Genomic DNA, 24981 nt, shown 5'->3' with positions numbered 1-24981 from the left:
GTATTAGGGAGAAAGCTATTTCAGGGAACCTACAAAACAGGACCTTATATCAAACCAGTGTTGCAGGTTCTCTTTATGAAATAATTACTCTAATGCATTATTCATTTTAGGGCTGTTTCATAAAATACAAGAAGAAATTTTCAGTAGGCATTGATAAAAGATGGTTTGTGTATGGTATGTCACTCAACAGATATTTATTGATAGCATCTTGAATGTGCAGAGGTTTGCAGGTGGTTATTGTGTCATGTGTGCTGTGTAGAAACTAGAGGTGTCACTTTGCCAGTAGAGGGAGATCTATTAATCTTATAAAATCTGAATATTAATATTTCTGAATAGAATTTCTCAGTAGTAAGTGGTTGTTAATGTGTTCCTTAGACTTAAATTACCTTTCATTTGTCTATACAGACAAGATTTATTTAAAATAAATGAAATGCAGAACCTGCATTTCATGAAAAGAACCTGGTGGGGCTATAGCTGGATTCTGGTTACATAGTGGGAATTTGGGGCTTTAGATGTAGAAACTAGTTAGGCCTATCAAATGGAAACAAGAAGCACGTTTTCTTAGAACACTGTATTTGGAGTCTAGACTAGATAGTAGTGTCATGAACCTACTTGCGTATAATTTTCCAAGAATTGTTGACTTCTCTGGCATTAGCATCTTCAAAGCACAGTTAAATTTATTTCTCAGAGATTACCAAATAGAGGTGTTTCTAAAAATGTGTATGTTAGATTGGTATGTGAAGGCTTGGTACCTTTAAAAAGATTGAAGGATGAGGGAGAAGAATTACCTCTATATATAGTTACAGTGAGATGCATGGAACTACTTTGAGTATAGAATTAAAAAAACAGTAAAAATGTGGTGTAATTCTTTTGGAGGAAAGGGGAGAGGAGAAGTCTCCAGAAGCAGTAAATGAAAAATTTATCCTGGATTTAAAGAGATTCAGAGTACACCCATGTATTTTTTTTTTTTTTTTGACTTAAATGTCAGATACTACCTCCATTTTAAAATGTAGAAATTAAAGTTGGTGACTTTTAAGATTTTTAGGTATTTTTTTGTGTTAATAAAACTATTATTGATGTATGTTTCACCTACATATAGTGCCAATATTGTCATCTTAGGGCATCGTAGAATTGCTCAGCCTTCTGATACAAGGTTTTCTTTAAAGCCCTGTTGATTCTAGTATAAATTAAAAATACTAAGAATTCTAAAATGAAGATACTTAACATTTTGCTTCAAGTATATTACAGTTGACCTTGAACAATTTGGGTTTGAACTGTATGGGTCCATTTATATGCAGATTTTTCCGATAAATACGGTTATTTTAGATAAATAAGGTATATATTTTCTTTCCTCTAGCTTACTTTATTGTAGAATACAATAGATAACATATATATCATACAAAATAGGTGTTAATTGACCATTTATGTTATTGGTAAGGCTTCTGGTCAACAGTAGGCTATTTAGTTTTTGGGAAGTCAAAAGTTTGTTGTTGGAGAACCACAAAGTGGATTTTCACTTGTGTGAGGAGTTGGTGCCCTTAGCCCCTGCATTGCTTAAGGGTCAACTGTAATTGACAACAAGGAATTGGGAGTAAGGATATAGAGTAGGGAAAGAAATAATGGAATGGATATTTTATAATTGTGTGGCATTGTCAGTATGTGTGAGGTTTCCTTGGAGCACATTCTCCAGGGGAAGAAACACCCCAATTATATTATTCTGCTTCGTTGTTTGAAGTCTTAAGTAAGGCATTTAGGCTAGATGATCTTCATTGTATCATTTTATAAAATGGGGTTTAGTCTTGCTAAAACTTTTCATGTTAGTATGTACTAAACGATAAACTTCAAATACTATGAAAATGTGCCAGAGATAAATTGAAGTACTGTTATGCACATACGTGGTTTTGATTGTTTTTCCTTTGTTTTCTTCAGAGCGCTGCCGCTACAGCTGCTACCTTGGCGCTCCCTGCAGGGGTGACGCCTGTGCAGCAGATACTCACAAATTCAGGTGAGGAGTAACGGGACCATTATATATGTGTGACTCAGAAAATTGTACCATCTAGTCTTCGTTTTGGCCTCCTTGAAAGACAAAATCAGTATTTCTTGTACCATTTGACTTAGGTTATTAAAAAAGACTGAGTACTGTAGCACACTAAGTAATAATTACTGCTGAGGATGCAGTAGAGGAGATGAAAATTGCGCTTGAGCTTTTGATCTGTGAATGAGAATCCTATTATTGAATAAGTATGATTATATAGAAATATTTTTTTACATAGATTTTTGTTAAACACATTTAACCTGCCATATAAGTTAAACTTACTTGAATGAATTTGTGATATCAAACTAAATCCTATAGTATTTTATTGCATTCTGTTTTACATAATATCTCTGCATAGACTGACAAAATTTACTTGTGATTTTTGGCATATTAATGTTGGAAGAATTTATTTACATGGGTTTTAAGTTATTCTCTCTAATTTTAATTATAGAATTTCTTGTTATTTTGTTAATAAGATTCTAAATTTGTAAAGAACTAGAGGTTTATCTTGTTACATATTTTATTAATATATAATTGTTGCTTTTTAATTAATTGAAGATTCTGTTTAATCTAAAACAACAAAGAGAGGGATTCACTTCTCTGTGTTTAAGCCAGGCATACACTCAGTATTATGTGGCAATGATAATTCAGCAAACTTTTGTTTTAAGCATTTTGAAGCTAAGTATCCTGGTGCTTTGGCTCAAGATATTAATGAACTGTTATACTTTCATGTCTTCAGAGCTTTCAAAAGAAACAGCCTTTGAAACATATGATCTTACTGGTCTTACATGACTCTTAACATGTTAGTAAAGATAATTTAAACTTCTAATCAACTTTCATATCTGTTAAAACTTTATTGGAAAAGAGCTTTATAGGGATGATGAGTAAGGAAAAACATTTTAAGCAATGTATTTGAACATGGAGGGAACTGAGAGAAGGTGAGGATTATGTTTGTTGTGTAGGGCAGCCCTTAATTGTTAGACTTCTTGCTCGATCATTTCTAGGGGATTTTGGTGGCTTGACATTCATTATGAATTCATTTATTTTGAGATGGTCACTGCTAAAATGGTAACTTGTAATACATACTTTCTGCTTTAGGCCAGCTTCTTCAAGTAGTCAGAGCAGCCAATGGTGCCCAGTATATCTTTCAGCCTCAGCAGTCAGTGGTTCTCCAACAACAAGTTATACCACAAATGCAGCCTGGTGGAGTACAAGCTCCTGTTATACAACAGGTAATAGAATAATAAGTTATGATCATGATGGGGTTCTTTTTTCTTCTTCTGTATGAATTCTTCGGGTGGTTCTCCTCCCCTTTCCCATGGCTTTATCTCTACGAATTCTTAGACTATTCTCCAATGTTGTACATCCTGTCGTCGTAAATTCCTCCTGTATACCTTACAGCTTAGCTTACATTTAATATATTTAAGACTAAATTGTTGTTTCCCTGCTTATCTTTCATCATTCCTCTGAATATGCTTTTCTGTCACCCTCCATCCAGCTTCCTCAGCCTCCCAAGTTATCTGGCATTCATTCAATAAGCATTTATGTGGCTGTGTATCAGAGTCTTTGCAAGGGACTGGAGATTTAGGAGTGAACAAGGCAGACATGAATCCAGTTTCATGAAGCTTATGTATTTTTAATATGCAAAGTATCATGAAGTCCTACCAATTTTTAATAGTTCCTTTTTTCCAGACTGCAGTTTTAACATGTTTGCAGTTCCTTAATTTTTGAAACTAGTTTTCTTTTCTCAGACTTTCTCATCATTTCCTTACTTCATGCTTTCCTAATTTCCCACTTAAAATACTATTATTATTCTCTCAATAGTATATATACTATATATACTGTGTGTGTGTATAAATAAATACTATATATTATCCTCTTAATTGATTTCCCTGACTCTAATCTTAGGCTTCCTAACTCGTTACTCTGTATTTTATAGTTATTGTTCTAAAAATCTTAAAATCTTTTAATGACTTCTCATTGCCTGTTGGAAAAGGTCTAAAACTCCTCAGCATGGTTCATAGGATCTTTGTTTTTTTTATGGATCTTATTTTTTTGATCTCTTCGGTTTATTTCTTGCCATGCTTCCAACTATCTGCTTCAGCTGCTATTTAGATCAAAGTTAGATCTTTGTACCTACTTCTGTGCTGGGTGTTAAAACTCTTGTACCGTGAGGACAAAGAGGAAAGAGAAATGGTTATTTTCTTAAAGAACTTAGGTACTTTAAAAAAAGAGACACATTACATAATGTCCATATTATAGTATGATGGTAGAGGTAAGGTCAGAGAAGCATTAATCTAGTCGATTTACAGCTTTCCAGATTTTTGGTTGATGCTATTCTTCTACTTAGAATGCCCTTTCACCTTCCTTCTAGCAACTCCCTTTATTCCCCCCAACAAAAAAAGCAACCGAATGGAAAAGCCTGGCTAATCTTCCAAGCACAAAAGAACTCAAGTATTACCTATTAAGAAGGCTTCCCTGACCATACCTTGTCCCTCAAGCTGAATTTAGTCCTCTCTCCTGTGTTCTCTTAACACCATATCATACTTCTGTTACACCTTCTATCTTTTGAGTTGTGTTACTGCTTTGTCTATTGCACCATTAATCCATAAACTTCTTAAGGGAAATACTGTCTTATTTTGCATTCCTTGAACCTAAAGGCAAGTAATTGCCATTCACCTTTTTATTTATCACTAGGTATTCTCTTTTTATTTATTAATACATGTAATTATAAATATATTTATTGTAAAAGATATAGTTAATATTTGTTAATATGTTCTTTTGAGTTATGGTTTACTTTAGAATTCTAGATGCAGAAGCAGAAAGGAACTTTAGAAATCATCTGATCTGGTGTGGTTGCATGGTTAGAATCAGCTGGAGAGCTTTTTTTTTTTTTTTAAAAGATTTTATTTATTTATTTGACAGAGAGAGACACAGCGAGAGAGGGAATACAAGCAGGGGGAGCGGGAGAGGGAGAAGCAGGCTTCCCACTGAGCAGGGAGCCCGATGTGGGGCTGGATCCCAGGACCCTGGGATCATGACCTGAGCCGAAGGCAGATGGTTAACGACTGAGCCACCCAGGCGCCCCAGCTGGAGAGCTTTAAATGATTAGATTTCATCTCACACCAATTAAATCAGAATACTAGGAGTGGGGCCCAAGTACCAGTATTTTTAAGCTACCAGGTGGTTGTAATTTGCAGCCAGGGTTGAGAACCATTGATCCTAGTTTGACAGTGAAGTGACGAAAGCCAAAGGAGGTTAAGTGACATGCCTTTGCTATATCTCAATCTGGGATCTTAGACAAAACTGGGGCCCAAGACTTCACATTTTCAGTGCAGTGTTCTCCACAGGGAGGCAGTGCAACATAATAATTAGAGCAGAATCAGAAAGCCTGGGTTAAAATTTTGCCTCTTCGTGACTCCAAGCTTGGCAAGTCACTAAACTTGTCCATACATCAAGCAAGTAAATTAATCATATGTGTAACTCTTGGTTTGGAATTTGCCATGTACATAGCAAGTGCTCAGTAAATATTTTCAGAAAATCTTTTTTTCCTTCAGAACTTTGAATGGTAAAATGGAAGTGGGATCATTATACTAGTTAAACTCCTTTTATGCTTTGGTGGTTTTTAGCCGTATGAGATATGGCCATTTTTGGTGATTCTTCAGCATTTACGCCTATTTCTCTGTACCACAAAATGAAACTGGGCTACTTGGTACTCTTACTAGTTTCTTTAATATGGTTTTCTTTTGCCTTAGGTACTGGCCCCTCTTCCCGGAGGGATTTCACCACAGACGGGTGTTATCATTCAGCCACAACAAATCTTATTTACAGGAAATAAGACTCAAGTTATACCTACAACGGTGGCTGCACCTACACCGGCGCAAGCACAGATAACTGCAGCTGGCCAGCAGCAACCACAGGCCCAGCCTGCTCAAGCACAAGCCCCACTGGTGTTACAGGTCGATGGAACCGGGGATACATCATCTGAAGAAGATGAAGATGAAGAAGAAGACTATGATGATGATGAAGAGGAAGACAAAGAGAAAGATGGAGCTGAGGATGGGCAGGTAGAAGAAGTAAGTTTGTAGTAAAAGAATTGAAATGAGAAACTACTCAATCATTTCTTTTACTTGGTGCCAAACTGATGAATTATATTCTATTTTTTCAGAGGCTGTTAAGGTGTTATACAATATAGGATTTTAAATATAAAGTTAGATTGTTTTAACCTAATAAGGTTTTTAAATGGTTCTGGTTGTATTTATCATCATAAAATACTGTTTCTTATAGCTAGTAATAAAAAATAAATGTATATCATTGAGTTGTATTTATTAAGGGGGTAGAGAGAATGCAAGTAATTCTAATTTTCTGGCTTATGCATTCATGATGTGATTTAAACATAAGGCATTGGTAGAACACATAAAATGAGGTTAATCTTTGCCTCAATAATTAAAAAGGTATGGCAACATCTGGGAAGAGAGGAGACTTGAGGAAAAAGCTAAATGTCACAGACTTATTCATAACTTCCTTTTGGTCTGTATTCTATACTAGTTCCTTACATCACTTTATCTACTCTTAGTGTCTTTCTTGAGTTAAGCAAACCATTCTTATTCATCTTTAGTTATATATTTCTAGAAGCATATAAATATATCTTTGTTTTCCTCAGTGTTTCTGCTTAACCGGTTACTTGTGTTCAAGATGTTTTTCTTTAAAATTTTTTTTTATTTTTTAAGATTTTATTTTCATTTATTTGACAGAGAGAGCACAAGCAGGGGGAGCAGACAGGCAGAGGCAGAGGGAGAGGGAGAAGCAGGCTCCCCGCTGAGCAAGGAGCCTGAAGCGGGGCTCGATCCCAGGACCCTGGGATCATGACCTGAGCCGAAGGCAGTTGCTTAACCAACTGAGCCACCCAGGTGTCCCTCAAGATGTTTGTCTTAACCACAGTTTCCTTTGTTAATTGCTTTCTTCAACTTAAGATGTAATTTTGTTTATTTTAGGACAAAATTCTTTAATGTTTTTAAAAAATACTGTTTCATTAAATATTGAATAGATACAAATGAATAAAAAATATTTTAACATAAAAACACCCTTATGTCCACATCTAGTTAAAAATAATCCCATTACGGGGTGCCTGGGTTGCTTAGTCAGTTAAGGTCCTACTCTTCATTTCAGCTCAGGTCATGCATGATCTCAGGGTCATGGGATTGAGTCCGGCATCAAGCTCCACACTCAGCTCAGAGTCTGCTTGAGATTCTCTCTCTCCATCTCCCTCTGCCCCTCCGCCCTGCTCACCAGTGCTCTAAATAAATAAATAAGTAAAATCTTTAAAAACATACAATCCATTATTTTATTTTATTTTATTTTATTTATTTATTTTTTTAAAGATTTATTTATTTGAGAGAGTGAGAATGAGAGAGAGTACATTAGAGGGGGGAGGGTCAGAGAGAGAAGCAGGCTCCTCGCTGAGCAGGGAGCCCAATGCGGGACTCGATCCCGGGACTCCAGGATCATTACCTGAGCCGAAGGCAGTTGCCCAACCAACTGAGCCACCCAGGCGCCCACAATCCATTATTTTATTAAATTCCCCTGAGTACCTCTCCCCAACCCCCATCCTCTTCCTTCTGTCATCAGAGTAACCATGCTCATGAATTTTGTGTTTATTATCAACTTGCCTTCATGTTTACCATCTGTATTTATATTCCTAAAGAGCATAGTGTTTGGTGTTGAATGCCCATTTATAACATAAATGGAGTAATTCTCTATTTTCTGCAAGTTGATTGCCTTTTTTTTTTTTCCTCTCAAGGTGCTATTTCTGAGGTTCATCTAAGTTGTTGTATATACTGGTTAATTATTTTCACTGTTGTATATACCATAGTTTATTTCTCCCATTTCTTTTCTGATGTGATGGGCATTAGGGTTGTTTCTATTTGTTTACACTTACAGTTACAAAATATTTTGGAGTGTGTCTTCTGGGGACACATATGCAAGACTTTTTTTTTTTTTTTAAGATTATTTATTTATTTATTTATTTGAGAGAGAGAATGAGAAAGAACACATGAGAGGGGGTAGGGTCAGAGGGCAAAGCAGACTCCCTGCCGAGCACGGAGCCCGATGCGGCACTTGATCCAGGGACTCCAGGATCATGACCTGAGCCGAAGGCAGTCGCTTAACCAACTGAGCCACCCAGGCGCCCTGCATGACTTTTTTTTAAGTGTTATACCTAACCATTGAATTACTGGATTCTAAGGCATGCACGTTTTCAACTTTACAATAAAATGCCAAATTGTTGTACTAATATGTCTTCACCAATACTTAATATCGTCAGGCTTCTTAATTTTTGCCAGTCTAATAGGTAGAAAATGGTGTTTCTTTTTGGTTTTAATTTGATTACTGATGAGATTTAGCATCTTTGATTCTTTCATGTTTTCTCTATAGACAATCAAATATTAAACATGGAAGTTTTTCTTGCCTCATTGGCTTAGCCCTCTAGAACAATATTAATTAGAAATAGCAGGCAGCCTTATCTTGTTCTTAATTTTAAAAGGAACCCTTTCTGTGGTTCACTATTAAGTATAATGTTTACTGTAGGCTTTTTTTTTTTAAAGATTTTATTTATTTATTTGAGAGAGAGAATGAGAGACAGAGCATGGAGGGGGGAGGGTGAAAGGGAGAAGCAGACTACTCACTGAGCAGGGATCCCCATGTGGGACTCCATCCTGGGACTCCAGGATCATGACCTGAGCTGAAGGCAGTCACTTAACCACCTGAGCCACCCAGATGCCCTACTATAGTCTTTCTGGACATCTTTTATCAGGTTAAAGAAGGTCCCTTTTATTCAGATTAAGCTTTGCTTTGTTTTTTAAATTCTAAATGAATGTTGAATTTTGTTAGTTTTTCTGCAACTGTTAGATAATCATAAAATTTCTTATCCTTAATCTGTTATTTAATAACTAATTGCACTAATTGGTTTTCTACTTATAGCCAGTTTTGTATTCGTTGGGTAGCACAACTTGATCATTCTGTATTACCCTTTTGATGAATTCCTCAATTCACTTTGTTCAGGACTTTTTCATGTACGTTTATGTACTCTCTGTGATTTTCTGTTCTCATACTCTTCTTGCTAGGTTTTCAGGTTTGTGATAGCATTATAAAATGAATTCTGGTGAGTGCTCTATCTTCCTTGGACTTCCTTTTTTTTTTTTTTTTTTTAAAGATATACTTAATTCTCTGAATATTGGAGCATGCTGCTAAAATTATCTGATTCTAGTAATGTCCTTACTCTGTTCCAAGTTATTTCTTTTTGAGACAGTTTGGATAAATTTTATTTTTCTAGGCTACATATGTAAATTTTTAAGTTAGTATAAAGTTAATGATAATCATCTTTTTGATGCCAGAATCCTTTGTAGTCATTTTCTTTTTTATATTCTCATTTCTGATTTTGTGCCTTCTTGCTCTTTTTCTTGTTCAGTCTAGCCAGAGGTATGTTGATTTCATTAATGTTTTTTAAGAATCAACTTTTAGCTTTATTCTCTCTAGTGTGTTTTTTTCTATTTCATTAATTCTTGTTCTGACTTAACATGTTGTTTTATTTGTAGAGTTATGATCTGTGTAATGTATGAGGAACCACCTTTGAAATTGACTGGGACTTGCTTTATGTAGTCAGTGTTTGCATATGCTTCCTGTATATTTTGAAAAGACTTTTTGCAGTTGTTGGTTGTCTTCTATACATACTATTAGAATTAGATTCTTTGGGTATTATATATCCTTACTCATATTTTTTGTGTGCTTACACCATCATCCATTAGTGAGTGAGATAGGTTCAAATCTCCTACTATGATGGTATATTTATTTGTTTTGTCATTATGCTTTTTATATTTTGAACCTAAAAGTGGATGCACATAAGCTTAAACGTACACTTTCCAGTGAATTGAGCCATTTATGATTATGTAGTTTCCTGCTATTTATCTCTAGTAATTTTTTTTTGCCCATACAGTCTGTTTTGTGTGATATTAATAGAACCGTACCAACTTTATTTTAGTTAGAATAGCTCCTTTCATTCCTTTACTTTCACATTTTTTGGATCCCTAAGCTTTAGGTGTGTCCTTTTTTTTTTTTTTTTTTTTTAAGATTTTATTTATTTATTTGACAGAGAGAGACACAGTGAGGGAGGGAACACAAGCAGCGGGAGTGGGAGAGGAAGAAGCAGGCTTCCCACGGAGCAGGGAGTCCATTGTGGGGCTCGATCCCAGGACCCTGGGACCATGACCTGAGCCAAAGGCAGACGCTTAACCGACTGAGCCACCCAAGCGCTCCTAGGTGTGTCTTTTTTTATGTGGAATGCTGCTATGTATGCTGTCATTTTATAAAATTTTTACATGGGCCAGGACTATTCAGTAGGAAAAGAATGGTCTTATTTAATAAATGTAGCTTGGACAATTGAATATCCACATGCAAAACAGTGAAATTAGACCCTTACCTCACACCTTACACAAAATTAACTCAAAATGGATCAAAGACCTAAAAGTAAGACCTAGGGGTGCCTGGGTGGCTCAGTCATTAAGCGTCTGCCTTTGGCTCAGGTCATGATTCCAGGGTCCTGGGATCGAGCCCCACATCAGGCTCCCTGCTCAGCAGGGACCCTGCTTCTCCCTCTCCCACTCCCCCTGCTTGTGTTCCCTCTATCGCGGTCTCTCTCTGTCAGATAAATAAATAAAAATCTTAAAAAAAAAAAGAAATAAAAATAAGAACTAAAACTATAAAATTCTTAGAAGAAAATAGGGCAGAAGCTTCATAACACTGGGTTTGGAAATAGTTTCTTAAATATGATACCGAAAGCACAAGCAATAAGAAAAATAACAACAGACTTAATAGATTAAAAGCTTTTGTATACCCAAGGACAGTATTCACAAAGTTAAAAGCCTATAAAATAGGAGAAAATATTTGCAAATCCTCTGATAAGGGCTTAATATCCAGAATAGAAAACTTTTTAAATTCAACAACAAACAAACAACTCTATTCCAAAGTGGGTAAAGGACTTGAATAGGCATTTCTCCGAGGAGGATATACAAATAGCCAACAAGCATGTGAAAAGATGTTCAACATCACTAGTTATTACAGTAATGCATATATCAAAACCACAAAGAGATACCACTTCACATTTACCAGGATGACTGTAATCAAAAGAGAGAAAAAAGGAAACGGATGTTGGTGAGGATGTGGAGAAATTGGAACTCTTTTGCATTGCTGGTGGGAATGGAAAATGGTGTAGCTGCTGTGGAAAAGGGTTTGGTGGTTCCTCAAAATGTTAAGCATAAAATTATCGTATGACCCAGCAACTCTCCTAAGTATATGTATAAGAGAATTGAGAACTGTTATTCAAATAAAAGCTTGTACATGAATATTCAAAACTGTTTACAAAATCCAAAAGATGTAAATAACCCAAATGTCTATCAATTGATGGATGGATAAATTAAAATGTGATTTATCCATGCAAAGGAGTATTATTTAGCCATGAAAAGGAACAGAATACTGGTTTATGCTACAACATGGATGAACCTCACACAATATAAGTTAAAGAAACCATACCACATGTTGTTATATGTGTATATCATATGTTTGCATTTATATGAACTATCCAGAGGTAAATACATAGTGACAGAACACAGATTAGTGGGGGGGCTGGGGAGGGTGGGGATGGGATTGAGTGACTGTTTAATGGTAAAGGTGATGAAATTGTTCTGGAATTAGATAGTGGTGATAATTGCATACATTATTTATGTACTAAGTATGACTGGTTGTACACTCTAAAATGGTTAAAATGGTGAATTTTATGTTATATGAATTTTACCTCAATAAATTGTTTTTATATTTACATTGGTGATATCTATTTTAAATTAAAGAATACACACACACACACACGTGTGTGTGAGGTATAAGCCTAGACTTAATATCATCTTGATTATTTTCCTTTCCACTTTTATTTTGTCCTATCTTCTCTTTCTCTGTTAACTAGAAATCTGAGTTATATCTTTTATCTTCTCAAATAACTGAGGTCGGATTTAACATAGTTGGTCATTTTATGCTTTAGTTAGATCTTGGCTTTTAATTCTCTTTGGGACTGAGACCCCCTTCCACTTCACCCTTCCCACATATATCCTTTTAATCTGAATGCCTTAGTTAAACTACAAGCCTCCACCATTACCATCACAGTGGTAGAAATGCTGGTATTATAAATAGAGTCTTAGTCCTCCACATAGAGACAAGCCAGATTCCTAGCCTGTTTTATAGCCTTTTTTTCCTCCTCCAACTTCACCACTGTTTTCCCTTTTACTCTGCTGCTGCTGGTGGTACATAGTACCATTATCTCATTAAACCTTCATATTTTCTTAGGTCCCCTTCTAGGCATCTTAAACAGTTATTGGAGAGAGTAATCCTGTTCTGAAAGAATGAAGGAAATAAACATCTTTTCAGACTTTAAAGTTATATAGCTTAACTATTTTTATTTTTGATTTCTTACTGGAATTTCAGTAAAATTTGCAAAGTCTTAATAAGTGTGTGGTATATATATATGTGTGTATATGCTTCTCTCTGAACCTTCATTCTCAGAGAACATCAAGGTCATTGTATTTCTTTTCCTTGAATATTAGAAGGGCCTTTTTCTAATAATACATGAAGTATAAATAAGTACTCTTCTTTCTTATTTGTAGGAGCCCCTCAACAGTGAAGATGATGTGAGTGATGAGGAAGGACAGGAACTCTTTGATACAGAAAATGTTGTTGTATGCCAATATGATAAGGTAAGGATTTTATCAGGTTACTTACATTTTTTTTGTTGTAATTTCTTCCCTAAATATCTTTTCTACCTTGTTCAAACATTTGGGCAGGATGGATGCCTCTTATATTCAATATAAACAGGGTGAATGTAGACATTGTTATAGTTTAGTAGATTATTTTGGGGTTATCCTTTAACATTAATAACCCAGTAGAATAACCCTGTTTTCCCTTTAGTTTCAACTACCTCAAACCTAAAAGGCTTTAATTGAATTTTGTCACTTTTTTTTTTATTACTAAGGAGAGAACTAGGGCAATAAACGGGACTGCTAACTAACAAAAGATATGTTTTTACTGAAAATCATTTTAAAAATTATTTAGCTTTGCTGTATTTTTGGCAGCCTTAGGTATTTTTAAACTAGGCCTGTGAGAATTAGCTATTGAATTCTTGTTTTCCTAATTCTTCAAAAGGAAGCTACTTGCCAAGTATTTTTGTTATTGTTATTGGCATTATTGTTGAGATTTTGTTAATTATTGAAACATTTAATTTGGAATAAAATTGTTTTCTATAATCATTAAATTTATAATAAATCCACAAATTATATTGCATTTATAATTTAATTTCAACAATGGTCTTTACCAAATGATGAAAACCCTAACAGAAGCAATTGGGCTTTTTGTTTGTAAGCATACTCATTCACTAAACAAACACTAAGTGTCTGCCTGTGCCAGGCACTGGAGCTGTAGTTATGATCATGCAAATTTGTGCCTTGCATGAATTTCCTTTACAAATGATGAAAATCTTATATTTGTGTTGCTTTTATAGAAATGAATCTTATAAGTAGTCGTGCGTATTGCCTATAAATAGTCGTACTTTTTGGAAACCTATCTATAGGGAAATGTCAAAACAATCTTATCATTTTGTAATGAAGAGGTAAAGTCAAGCCAGTTACTTGCAGTGAGATTACAGAATAAAGTCACTGAATTCATTCATAAACAGAATTATCAGAGCATCCACTTTTGTACTGTGTGACTTTTGGGTGAGCATTCTTAAAACCTTACACCACGGACATTATAATATAATTTTTTGTTACACTTGTGTAATGGAAGAGTATTAATGTTAAAATAGATACCAATAAACCTTATATTGTCAGGAAATGTCAAAGAAACCTCATGCAACCAAATTAGCCAGAACACAGTTTCATGGTGACAAGATGTCAGATTCAGGCAAGAGAGACCTTTACCTTAGCTAGATTGAAGAATATACTTCTAAGTATTTTCATATTGTAAGAATGTATTGTATTCTTGTTTGGTATTGTATTCTCCTTTGGTACAAATTGTACACATAATATTTTAAATGTTAAAATTGGTTGGTTTTGCTCCTAAGACATTTTAATGTTTTAGACAGAAATGGAAAATAGCTTTAAGTAGTGTGTTGAGTAATAAACACTTTAAAGTTCACAGAGATCTAATTTTTAGAATCAAATGAGTTCTTGAGGGCTGGGCCTGATGTTTTACTCAATAATAAAGAATGCAGGTGTTCTATGAATGATTACAATGGGGTTGGATATGGTTTGAGTCAACTTGAATTTTAGGATTTTATTTTTGAAGCCTAAACTTTAGAATTTCAACAATGAGTCAATTTTAGAAACCATTATAGAAAGAATAATGAAGTTTATGTTGCCAGTCAAATCAAAATTGTAGTTAAACCTAATAATGAAGCAGAGTTCTCCCTTATGATAGATAAGGACTGATGGCATCAGGTGTTGAGGCTTCAGCCTTATTTATTGGTAATTTTACTTAATATGTTTGTCATTAGGAAATTTAAGAGCCCTTTCTTCTGAAGTGCTGAGTATATGGACTATTTGATCCTGAAGTTTTTCTATACTTGCTTTTTGCAAATTGTCAATATAGGAGGATGCGATCAATTTCTTTAGTTGTCTGGGGAATTTCTTTTTCCTGGCTACTCATGACTTTGTTGCTTATATAATCCCATTGTCTTTCAAGTTGGAGTCACTCGGTTCATGCTGGAAATAAATTTATGTACCCACTTTTCGGATAGTTACTACTTTCTCTATAGGGAGTCAAAGAAAAAAGGAGACAGGTTTTTTCATTCAACAAATAGAGTGTCTATGATGTACCAGGGCACTGCACTAGGAGGTTGAGATACAGTGGTAAACAAAGTAAAACAATCCCTGCCATTGGGAAGTTTAGTTAAGGGAGACAGATGCTAAAATGTAATAAATAAATAAATTATTATGGTATGTTAGAAGCAGATAATTGGTATGGATAATTGGTAGGAAAGGGGACAGGTTACAGTTTTTTAAAAGGTTAGTCTTGTTAGATCTTTTGAGAAGATGACATTTGAACAAAGCCTTGCCTTGTCATTATCTGGTTAACAGAGCCTGCCTGTTTTGTGTGAGGGGTGGCATGGAGGCCAGAGTGGTTGGACTGGGAATGCAGGGGAAGGGATACAGTTAGTAGATTAAGTCAGTGGTAAGTGGGGCAGGTGGTATGGAAGTTTATGAGGACATGGGCTCTTATGAGTGAATTGGAAAGTTATTGGAAGGTCTCAAATAGACAGTTGTAGTATCACTTTACATTTTAATTCTAAAAAGATAACTTTGTCTTCTTTGTTGAGAGTGGACTGTGTAGAGGAAGCAGAGTTGAAACAAGGAGACTAACAGAAGGATATTATAGTAATCCAAGTGAGAGATAATGGTGACTTAGGCTAGGGGGATAGTATTGGAAGTGATGAGAAGCAGCTGAATCTTGGGTATGTTTTGAAGGAAGAGTCAGCAGGATTTTCTGACTCTTCTTGACAAGTGGTAGAAAAGAAAAAGAGGAATCAAGAATGATTCAAGATTTTTTGATGAGGAACCAGAAGGAAGAATGGAGATGCCATCAACTCAGATAGGAAAGGCTGAAGATGGAGCACGTTTGGGTGAGGAGAGTAATTAGTTTTGAACATGATAAGTTTGGTATGTCTGTTGGACATTCACATTATCTCTCTTAAGATGTTACGTTTAACATCTTATCTCATAGTGTATTTTTAGACCAGAAATATAAGACCACTTAACACAAGAGTTTCTGCCCTGCTATTTTAACTTTATTTTGCTGTATTTTCTTGTAATAAGAAAAACTTGATAAATATTAAACATGTATATAACTTAGTGATGTAGAGGAAAAGCATGAGAGTAGTTTTCAAATACATAAAGTGTTGTTTGATTTTTTTTTTTTTAATTAAGTCCCAGAAGATAGAGCTAGGATCAGTAAGTGGAAGTTTGGAGGAAGCAGATTTCAGTAAGGGGTGAAGTATGAAAGACTTATAAGAGAACAGGCCCAGAGTGGAATAACTTAATTTGCAGTTCTTTGTCCCCCACTTCTAATCATACTCAAGCAGAAACTGAACAACAGCTTGCCAAGAATATGCCATGGAAATGTTTGTATTGGGAGGTTAGAGCATGGAATTTTATGAATGGATTCTCAGAAAATATCTATACATAGTGAGCATTTCTGGATTATTATATGAAATGGCCTGATTTAGTAAAAAAATGTCTTGGATTTGAGAATCATCTTTGCCACAAAATGCTCCTGGTCAAATCATTGAACCTCTCCAAGCTGTGATTATCTTTTTTTGAAAATGAAAGCCTTAACTACTTGATTTCGAGGTCCCTTTAGATCAGAGAAGAGGGAGAACCATGGGTCCTTCTCTGAAGATATGGAGCTTAAGCTGAAAATTGAAGAAGCATGGGACTTACTGGGAAAGGGAAGAAAGGTCATTTCAGTTGATAAGTTTTATAACTCCTTTTCTCCTTAAATCTATGAATTGCAAACAACGAAAAACTATAAATGAAAGTAAAGAGGGTAGTGCCCAGGGTCTGGCCCAATTTGAACACTGCCCTTCCCCCTTTGGCTTAATTGCAGATGCACATAGGTTTTGAAATCTATAAGTGACTGGATGATCAGCATTCCCTCAGATGTATTTGTTAAATACTGCCATGTGTAAGGTTCCATGTTAGGTCTTGGAGAAAACTATAAGGGGTTTTACTTTGGTAGAAGAAATTCTTTGTAATTGTATATACTTAGAAATGATACTAGAAATGTGTTTGGGAATGACACTGAAAATTAATTATTAGGAGAGACTACTTTTAGCTGATGTGATTAGGGAGCGCTTTGAGAGAACACAGTATTTTTGAGGTGGGTCTTGAAATCGGAATTGAATTTGTGAAAATGGGAGCAAGGAATGATACTTCTTTTGATTGAAATACAGTCTTTGAGGAATATGGAAGTAGGAAATAAGCTTGGTAGGTGAGTTATTACCAGGTCATTTAGAAATAGAAATAGTCAAGCAGAGGGGATGGAAGGAAGGTGAGAGTGAAGCCTGGAAATCAGTTGGAAAGTTACTATAATAAATCAGGTAACAAGAGGCTGTTGATATGGTAAACTAGAAAATAATTGGTGGCCATTGAGAAAACAGTTGCCTGGTGTCCTGTAGATAACTAAAGTAGAATTAGAGATAAAGTAATTAGAGGTTAGAAATATTAATATTAGTATGGATATTAATACTGTTGGACCATAGTATTAGAAGAGTTAGCAATATGGAAATTGTTACTGTATGTGAGGAAGAGAATGGTTGTAAACATGATTCCAATATTGAGGATAGATAGTGTCCCGGTGGTCTAGATAAGAATGAAAAAAAGCCTAAGGTTAAATAGTGTAGACATAAAAGGAGTTATGGAGAAAAGGCAAAACAGTGGTCTAGAAGCATCAGGGAAAACAAAGGGTATTCCTATTTTAAAAGTTTGCCAGTATAAAATTTCCTGTGAAAAAAGGGACACATGTATATATAAACTTGGCAAAAATAAGATACTTTGTAGAGAAATGTATTATTAATGAACACAAGTATTAAGAACTGTAAAATAGTACTAATTGCAGATACATTTATTTCTTTAAAAACTCACCTGAGTGAATAGGATTTTTGTTTGTTTGTTTTTTGTCAAATTTAACTTTATTAAGAAACCAGTTTGGGGGTGCCTGGGTGGCTTAATTGGTTAAGTGTCTGCCTTTGGCTCAGGTCATGATCCCGGGGTCCTGGGATGGAGCCCCACATCAGACTCCCTGTTTTGTGGGGAGCCTGCTTCTCCCTCTCCCACTCCCTCTGCCTGCGGCTTTCCCTACTTGTGCTCACTTGTGTGCCCTCTCTCTCTCTGTCAAATCAGTCAGTCAATCTTGTAGAAAAAAAAAGGAAACCAATTTGTCAAAAAAAAAAAATTTGGCCAGCCACAATGGTATGAAACTAGAAATCAATTACACGAAAAAAATTGGAAAATTCACAAATATTTGGACATTAAACAGCATGCTACTGAATAATCATTGAGTGAAAGAAGAAATCAAAAGAGAAAACAAATCTTGAGACAAATGAAAATGGAAATATAGCATACCAAAACTCACAAGATGTAGTAAAAGCACTCTTAGGGAGGAAGTTAATAGAGATAAATGACTATATCAAGAAACAAGAAACATCTCAGCCTAACTTTGTATCTCAAAGAACTAGAAAAAGAATAAATGAAGTCCAAAGTTAGTAGCAAGAGAGGAAATGACAAAGATCAGAGTGGAAATAAATAGAGAGTAAAAAGACACTAGAAAAGATCAATGAAACTAAGAGCTGGTTCTTTGAAAAGATAAATTGACAAACCTTTAGTTAGACTCACCAAGAAAAAAAGGCTAAGACTCAAATAAAATCAGAAGTGAAAGGGGAGTTATTATAACAGATACCACAAAAATATAAAGAATCATAAGGCTACTGTGAACAATTATTATATGCTAAGAAATTGGACAGCCTAGAAGAAATGGATAAATTCCTAATCAAAAACATTCCAACAAACCATCATAAAACCAGATGGCTTTACTGGCGAACTCTACCACAATAAAGAAGAAATTCTTCAAGAAGAATTAATACCAGTCCTTCTCAAACTTTTCCAAAAAATAGAAGAGGAGGGAACACTTCTAAACTCATTTTAAAAGGTCAGTATTACCCGGACACCTAAACCAGACAAGGGCACCACAAGAAAAGAAAATTATAGGCCAGTATTCCTGATGAACACAGATGCCAAAATCCTCAACAAAATATTAGCAAACTGAATTCAACAATATATTAAGATGATCATATACCATGACCATGTACCAAGTGGGATTTATTTCAGGGAATCCAAGGATGATTCAACATACACAAATCAATGTGGTAACTGACCATATTAACAAAATAAGGATAAAAATCTTACGGTCATCTCAATAGATGCAGAAAAAGCATGTGGCAGAATTCAACATCTGTTTATGATAAGAATTCAAGAAAGTGGGTATTAGAGGGAACGTAACTACCTCAACATAAGAAAGGACATACATAACAAACCTGCAAGTAACACACTCAAAGGAGAAAAGCTGAAAACCTTTTCTCTTAAGATCAGGAACAAGACAAGAATGCTTATTCTTGCCATTTTCAACATAGTATTAGAAGTTCTAGCCAGAGCAGTTAGGCAAGAAAAAGAAATAAGCACCAAATTAGAAAGGAAGAAGTAAAACTGTCACTATTTACAGAAGACCAAGTATTACATATAGAAGACCCTGAAGACTCCACCAAAAAACTGTTAGAAGTAATAAACAAATTCAGTGACGTTGCAAGATACAAAATCAGTATATAAAATATGTTGCATTTCTATATGCTAATAATAAACTATCAGAAGGGGAAGTTAATTCTATTTATTGCATCAAAAAGAATAAAATCCAAGATATAAATTTAACCAAGATGAAATGTGTGCAGTGAAAACTAAGACATTGATGAAGGAAATTGAAGAAGAGACATGGAAAAATATTTTGTGTTCATTGATTGAAAGAATTAATGTTAAAGTGTCCGCTACTCAAAGTGATCTACGGATTCAACAGTTTTAGTGCAACCCCTATCAAAATGTCAATGTCATTTTTCACAGAAATGGAACAGATAATTCTAAAATTCAAAAGACCCTGAATAGCCGAAGCAATCTTAAGAATATACAATGGGGAAAGGACAATCACTTCAATAAATGGTATTGGGAAAACTGGACAGCCACATGCAAAGGATGAAACCAGACCACTATGTTACAACATACACAAAAATCAACTCAAAATGGTTAAAGACTTGAATGTAAGATCTGAAACCATAAAACTAGAAGAAAACATAGGAAGTAAGCTCCTTGACGTGGGTCTTGGTTGTAATTTTTTAGATTTGGCACCAAAAGCAAAGCCAACAAAAGCAAAATAAACAGGACTACATTAAACTATAAAGCTTCTTCACAGCAAGGGAAACCATCAACAAAATGAAAAGGCAACCTACAGAAAAAATATTTGCAAATCATATCTGATAGTTAATATCCAAAATGTATGGAGAACTCCTACAACTCAATAGCAAAAAAGCAATTCAATTTAAAAAATGGGCAGAACTGAATAGACGTTTTTCCAAAGAAGACATAAAATGGCCAACAGGTACATGAAAAGGCGCTCAACATCACTATTCGTCAGGGAAATACAAATCAAAACCACAATGAGATATCAACTCATACTTGTTAGAATGACTGTTATCAAAAAGATAAGAAATAACAAGTGTTATGTGTGGTTGTGGAAAAATGGGAGCCCTTACACACTTTTGGTAGGAATGTAAATTGGTATAGCCACTATGGAAAACTGTGTGGAGGTTCCTTGAAAATCCAAAATAGAACTACCATATGATTCAGCAATTCTGCTTCCTTAATAGTTATTCAAAGGAGATGAGAACACTAACTCTGAAAGGTTTATGCCCTCCCATGTTCATTGCAGCGTTATTTACAATAGCCAGGGACAGGGAAGCAACTTAAGTGTCCATCAGTGGATGAATGATAAAGAAAATGTGGTATATATTTATATACACATGATATAATATTATTCAGCCATAAAAAAGCAAGCTTGTCATTTATGATAACGTGGGTGGACCTTGAGGCATTATGCTAAGTGAAATGAGAGAGAAAGACAAATATCATATGATCTCACTTTTGTATGTGGATTCTACAACAACCAAGCAAAAAAACCCAACAACCACAAAACAAAAACTGAACTCATAGATACAGAGAACAGATTGGTGGTTGCTAGAGGCCAGAGGGTGGAGATTGGGGCAAATGTTTGAAGGGGGTCAAAAGTATAAACTTGGAAGTTATAAAATAAATAAGTCATAGGGGTGTGATACACAGCATGGTGACTGTAGTTAATGCCATATATACTTGAGTATATACTTGAAAGTTGCTAAAAGAGTAGATCTTAAAAATTCTCATCACATGATGAGAGTGAAAGCTTAATTGAATAATTGAGGAACTCTTATCAACAGTGAAAAGCCTCTGGGTGCGAATCCAAGAATTTTGGAGACTTTGCAGCAGTGGTGGTATCATTGAAACAGTTTCATATCTACATTAGGGGAGAATGGCACTTCATTTGGATGCAAGTAATCATAGTCACTGCATGAGAGTCTACAGTGTGTTAGGAACTTCCTAACTGGTGCGATGTGCTCAGAAGATAGTCTTACACATTCCTGCAGAGAAAGATCAAGGAACCATAAATTGCTTTATTTTGTTGTATGTAGGAAAATAAATGGTGGAATTGAAACATCTACAGTTTTAAGGGGGTCTCTGAAACTGGGCACTTGGAAGATGGCTAGACGTGGGTCTTTTTCTAAATGTGAAATTAATGTCAATAAAGTACTCTTCCGTTCTCAAAAAAAAAAAATTCTCATCACATGAAAAAAATTTGTAACTATATATGGTTGTGGGTGTTAACTAGACTTATTTATGATCATTTTGTAATATATACAAGTATCGAATCATTGTGTTGTGCGGCTGTAACTACTGTTACATATCAATTATCTGTCAATTAAAAGAACAATTTATAAATGGAGTAATGTACAAGACGAAAGATTTTTTGGTGTATGAATGGGATTTTTGTTTCCTCTGTGTCTTGATTGTATCTCTTACATTCTTTTTTTGTTTATTTAGATACACAGAAGTAAAAACAAATGGAAATTTCACCTCAAGGATGGCATTATGAATCTTAATGGGAGAGATTATATATTTTCCAAAGCCATTGGAGATGCAGAATGGTGAAGAGTTGGTTCTTTTATAAATAAAACAAACTTAAAAAAAATTTAAAGTGGACAGTTTGAAACTTGGGACATACACCAACCAAAACTTAATTTCTGCATGTCAGAAAAGTGCAGTAGAATCAAAGCTACTGGAACAAAGAGACCTTGACAACAGACACTACTAACTGGCAAGCCATGGAACTGTAGCACTGGGGCGGTTGGGGTGGGGGAGGCTGGGGTTTTGGAAAACCATAATTGTTGATTTTAAATACAGGTACCTGCCACCAGTAATTAGCATGTAAAGCTTTGTCTATATTCCTTCCTCCAACTCGGGTTCAATCAGAAGATACTTGTTGGAACGAACTGAAGAAAATTCCCTTTTGATAGATTGAACTGAAACTGCTTATTGTATGTGGTTATATTTGGTAAAAATTGCGTGTGAGCTTTTTACAAAAGGGTAAGAATTGTGTTGAATTTTAATTCACTTGTATAAGGAAACAGTTTAGAACTCTCATTGTAGGTCTTAAATATTTTTACTAGCTATTCTCCCTCAGTAATATATACCTCTTCCTTCCCTGCTTTATGAAATATCTGTTTAAGAGTTAAAGGAAGTAATCAGTGAACACAGTTTGGAGGCAAAATTTGACCCAGGAATGATTATTTTAATTAGGTTTTCATACTCATTAAATATAACTTGGGCCTCATTGAGTTGAACAGAATTAAAATGGCAGCTTTGGTTTCCTTACAGAAAAATAATTTGTTTCTTTTAGTCCCATACCTTATAAAGAAACCCCAGAGTGGCTCCTCAGGAATACAGTTTTATTTCACAGAGGTACCATCTAGCTGAAATTACATACATAAGAATAGATATAGATTTTTTCCTGTTGGGCTGAAGTATATGCTTATACATGGTTTAATCTTTAAGCTAAACAGACGTTTAGATAACATCCTGTGCATTGACTGAAGCATTGGGCAGGTAGTGAGAACCTGGATTTTTTTTAAACAGTTTAGTAATTATAAAAGTTTCTTGTGTTTACTAGTAAAGAATTTAAAAACTGTTCTAATTGAACAAATTTTTTTAATTGCAACTTTGTAATTTGAGGGAGAAATTTGGGGGTTAGAGGGGGTTGGGCCACTAAGTACATATTTACCTCTCTTTCATTTGGTGGCCCTTCCAGGCCATTGATAATGTAGACATGGGCTCCAGTTTGCACATCGAGAAGAAAGCATAGAAAATTTGACTTGTATATTAAGAATAATAGAAATGTAATATGTATATTAAGAATGCACAGCTCTGTATTCTATAAGGGGCTCTAAAGAACAATATGGCAATGCTATGTTCTGTGTGAACTAGTTGCCTGGGAGAACTGTAGGAACATTTGTCTTCATCTATGTTTTCTTATAACTAATTCTTTTTCATGGTCTATCTTGACAAAATTCACATGTGTTTAAGTTACTTGTATATTGATTTTTTTTTTAAGTCTTCCATTTTTGTCTTCTTTTTATTTGCCTTTGTGTGTTTCCAGAAATAACATATTAACACTTTACATTGCAAAGAAAAACTGTGAGCTATTATATGTTTTTTTTAACACAAATCTAAAAAGGCTAATCAATTCTTTTTTTTTTTTTTTTTGCCTACTTCCCACCCCACGTACCAACTTGGTCCCTTTAACTTATGTTCTGAACTTTGGTGTAAATGATGGTTTCTAGCATGCTAGTAGTTAGGTTTTATTCAGATACCGTTAACTGGTAATACGGTTTTAATTTTTACTATATTAATTTAGTTTTTTGGAGGGGAGGTTTATTTGTTTACCCCACTACTCTCAAAGCACACACAAGTTTTTCTGTTTGTTTTTGTTAATGAATCTGGGAGAAGAGAAGGGAGGGAGTGAAATCAAAGAAGTCCTGTTGTTCAGTTGTCCTTCAGTATAGTTGCTAATAGGTTTATATTTACCCAGTGAAGAAGTCAACGACCTGAACTACCTATAAAAGTTTAGCAGTGCTGCAATGTTGATTGAACCCCTTTGGCTATATCGTAGTTCTTCTGCTACTGAACCTTGGATTACTATAGGATATACAGCTCGTGTTTTGGGCCCTCTATGTAGACAAACATTTGTATTCATAGTAGAATTGTATACTGGCCTGTTTTTATAATGTTATTTTCAAATATGAACAACCACTGCTTTCAGAGTGACTCACTAGGGTTATTTTGAAGCAGGAAATAACCATTTGTATTTGCACCTGTGTATTGCATATTAATTATGGCATACTTGGCAAATGCTTTTCTTTTACCTGTTAAAATTCTGAAAGCCGGTCCAAACAACACCGCATACCAAATTGTGCTCTTATGTATTACTGCATCGTGTTCCTTTTTAATCAAATAGAATGTTTTGGTTTTATTATAGTGGCTTGCTATAAGAATGCCACTTGCTTATCTTTTACTGTACTTGAATTCTTAATCATGCTTTTACATTGTATTTAACAAATCATTTCATTAGGTTCCATAAACTGTCATTCCTTTGAAAAGGCAAGGATTCCCACTTTCAGAATTTTAAAATGAAAATAACATGTTTATTCAAAGAGGGAAAATAGTTCAGACTTGGTATTATGAAAATAAGTAAAGGTTTCAGAAGAGGATTTGTTTAGATTTGCACAGATGGTGATGGCACCTTATTACTACAAAAAAAAAAAAAAAAAGGAAAATTTACACAAAATTACTAGGTAAAGTGTGGAAATGTGTGCCTTTCAGTATATGTACTCTTTTTTTGGTGGTCCTTTGGATTATCAGACCATTTGAATTGCCTGAGAGCACATTTAATTTCTGTGGAGAGCCACATTGGGCTAAAACAACTTTAATGTGCAATTAGTTTCTAGAGTAAAATGTCTGTTATATGAGGGGGATCTTTATATTGGGCTTTTATATTTTTTTAAATGTTCACATTTCTTTCTGTTAATTAAATGCCGTCATATCACATTTATATTGTTGCCTCTCTTAAAATCAAAGCCACCTTGATGTTATTCTTAGGAATACATCAGGATCTGA

General features: G+C 34.8%; 1 protein-coding gene across 1 annotated transcript in view; it reads left to right on the top strand.

Moving 5' to 3' along the window:
* GTF2A1 (general transcription factor IIA subunit 1) overlaps positions 1 to 24644 on the top strand; it is a 42803-nt gene extending 18159 nt beyond the window's left edge. The window contains exons 5-9 of the mRNA XM_032405705.1: positions 1930 to 2005; positions 3134 to 3267; positions 5791 to 6111; positions 12739 to 12828; positions 21853 to 24644. Of these exons, the coding sequence (XP_032261596.1) occupies positions 1930 to 2005; positions 3134 to 3267; positions 5791 to 6111; positions 12739 to 12828; positions 21853 to 21960 (729 nt within the window). The 3' untranslated portion in view covers positions 21961 to 24644. The remainder of the gene's footprint in view (positions 1 to 1929; positions 2006 to 3133; positions 3268 to 5790; positions 6112 to 12738; positions 12829 to 21852) is intronic.
* Positions 24645 to 24981: the final 337 nt, after the last annotated feature.

This window comes from Phoca vitulina, unplaced genomic scaffold (genome assembly GCF_004348235.1).
Source record: "Phoca vitulina isolate PV1807 unplaced genomic scaffold, GSC_HSeal_1.0 scaffold7, whole genome shotgun sequence".
Lineage (NCBI taxonomy): Eukaryota > Metazoa > Chordata > Mammalia > Carnivora > Phocidae > Phoca > Phoca vitulina.
The sequence above is the reverse complement of the archived record's forward strand: the minus strand, read 5'-3'. Positions and strand labels throughout refer to the sequence as shown.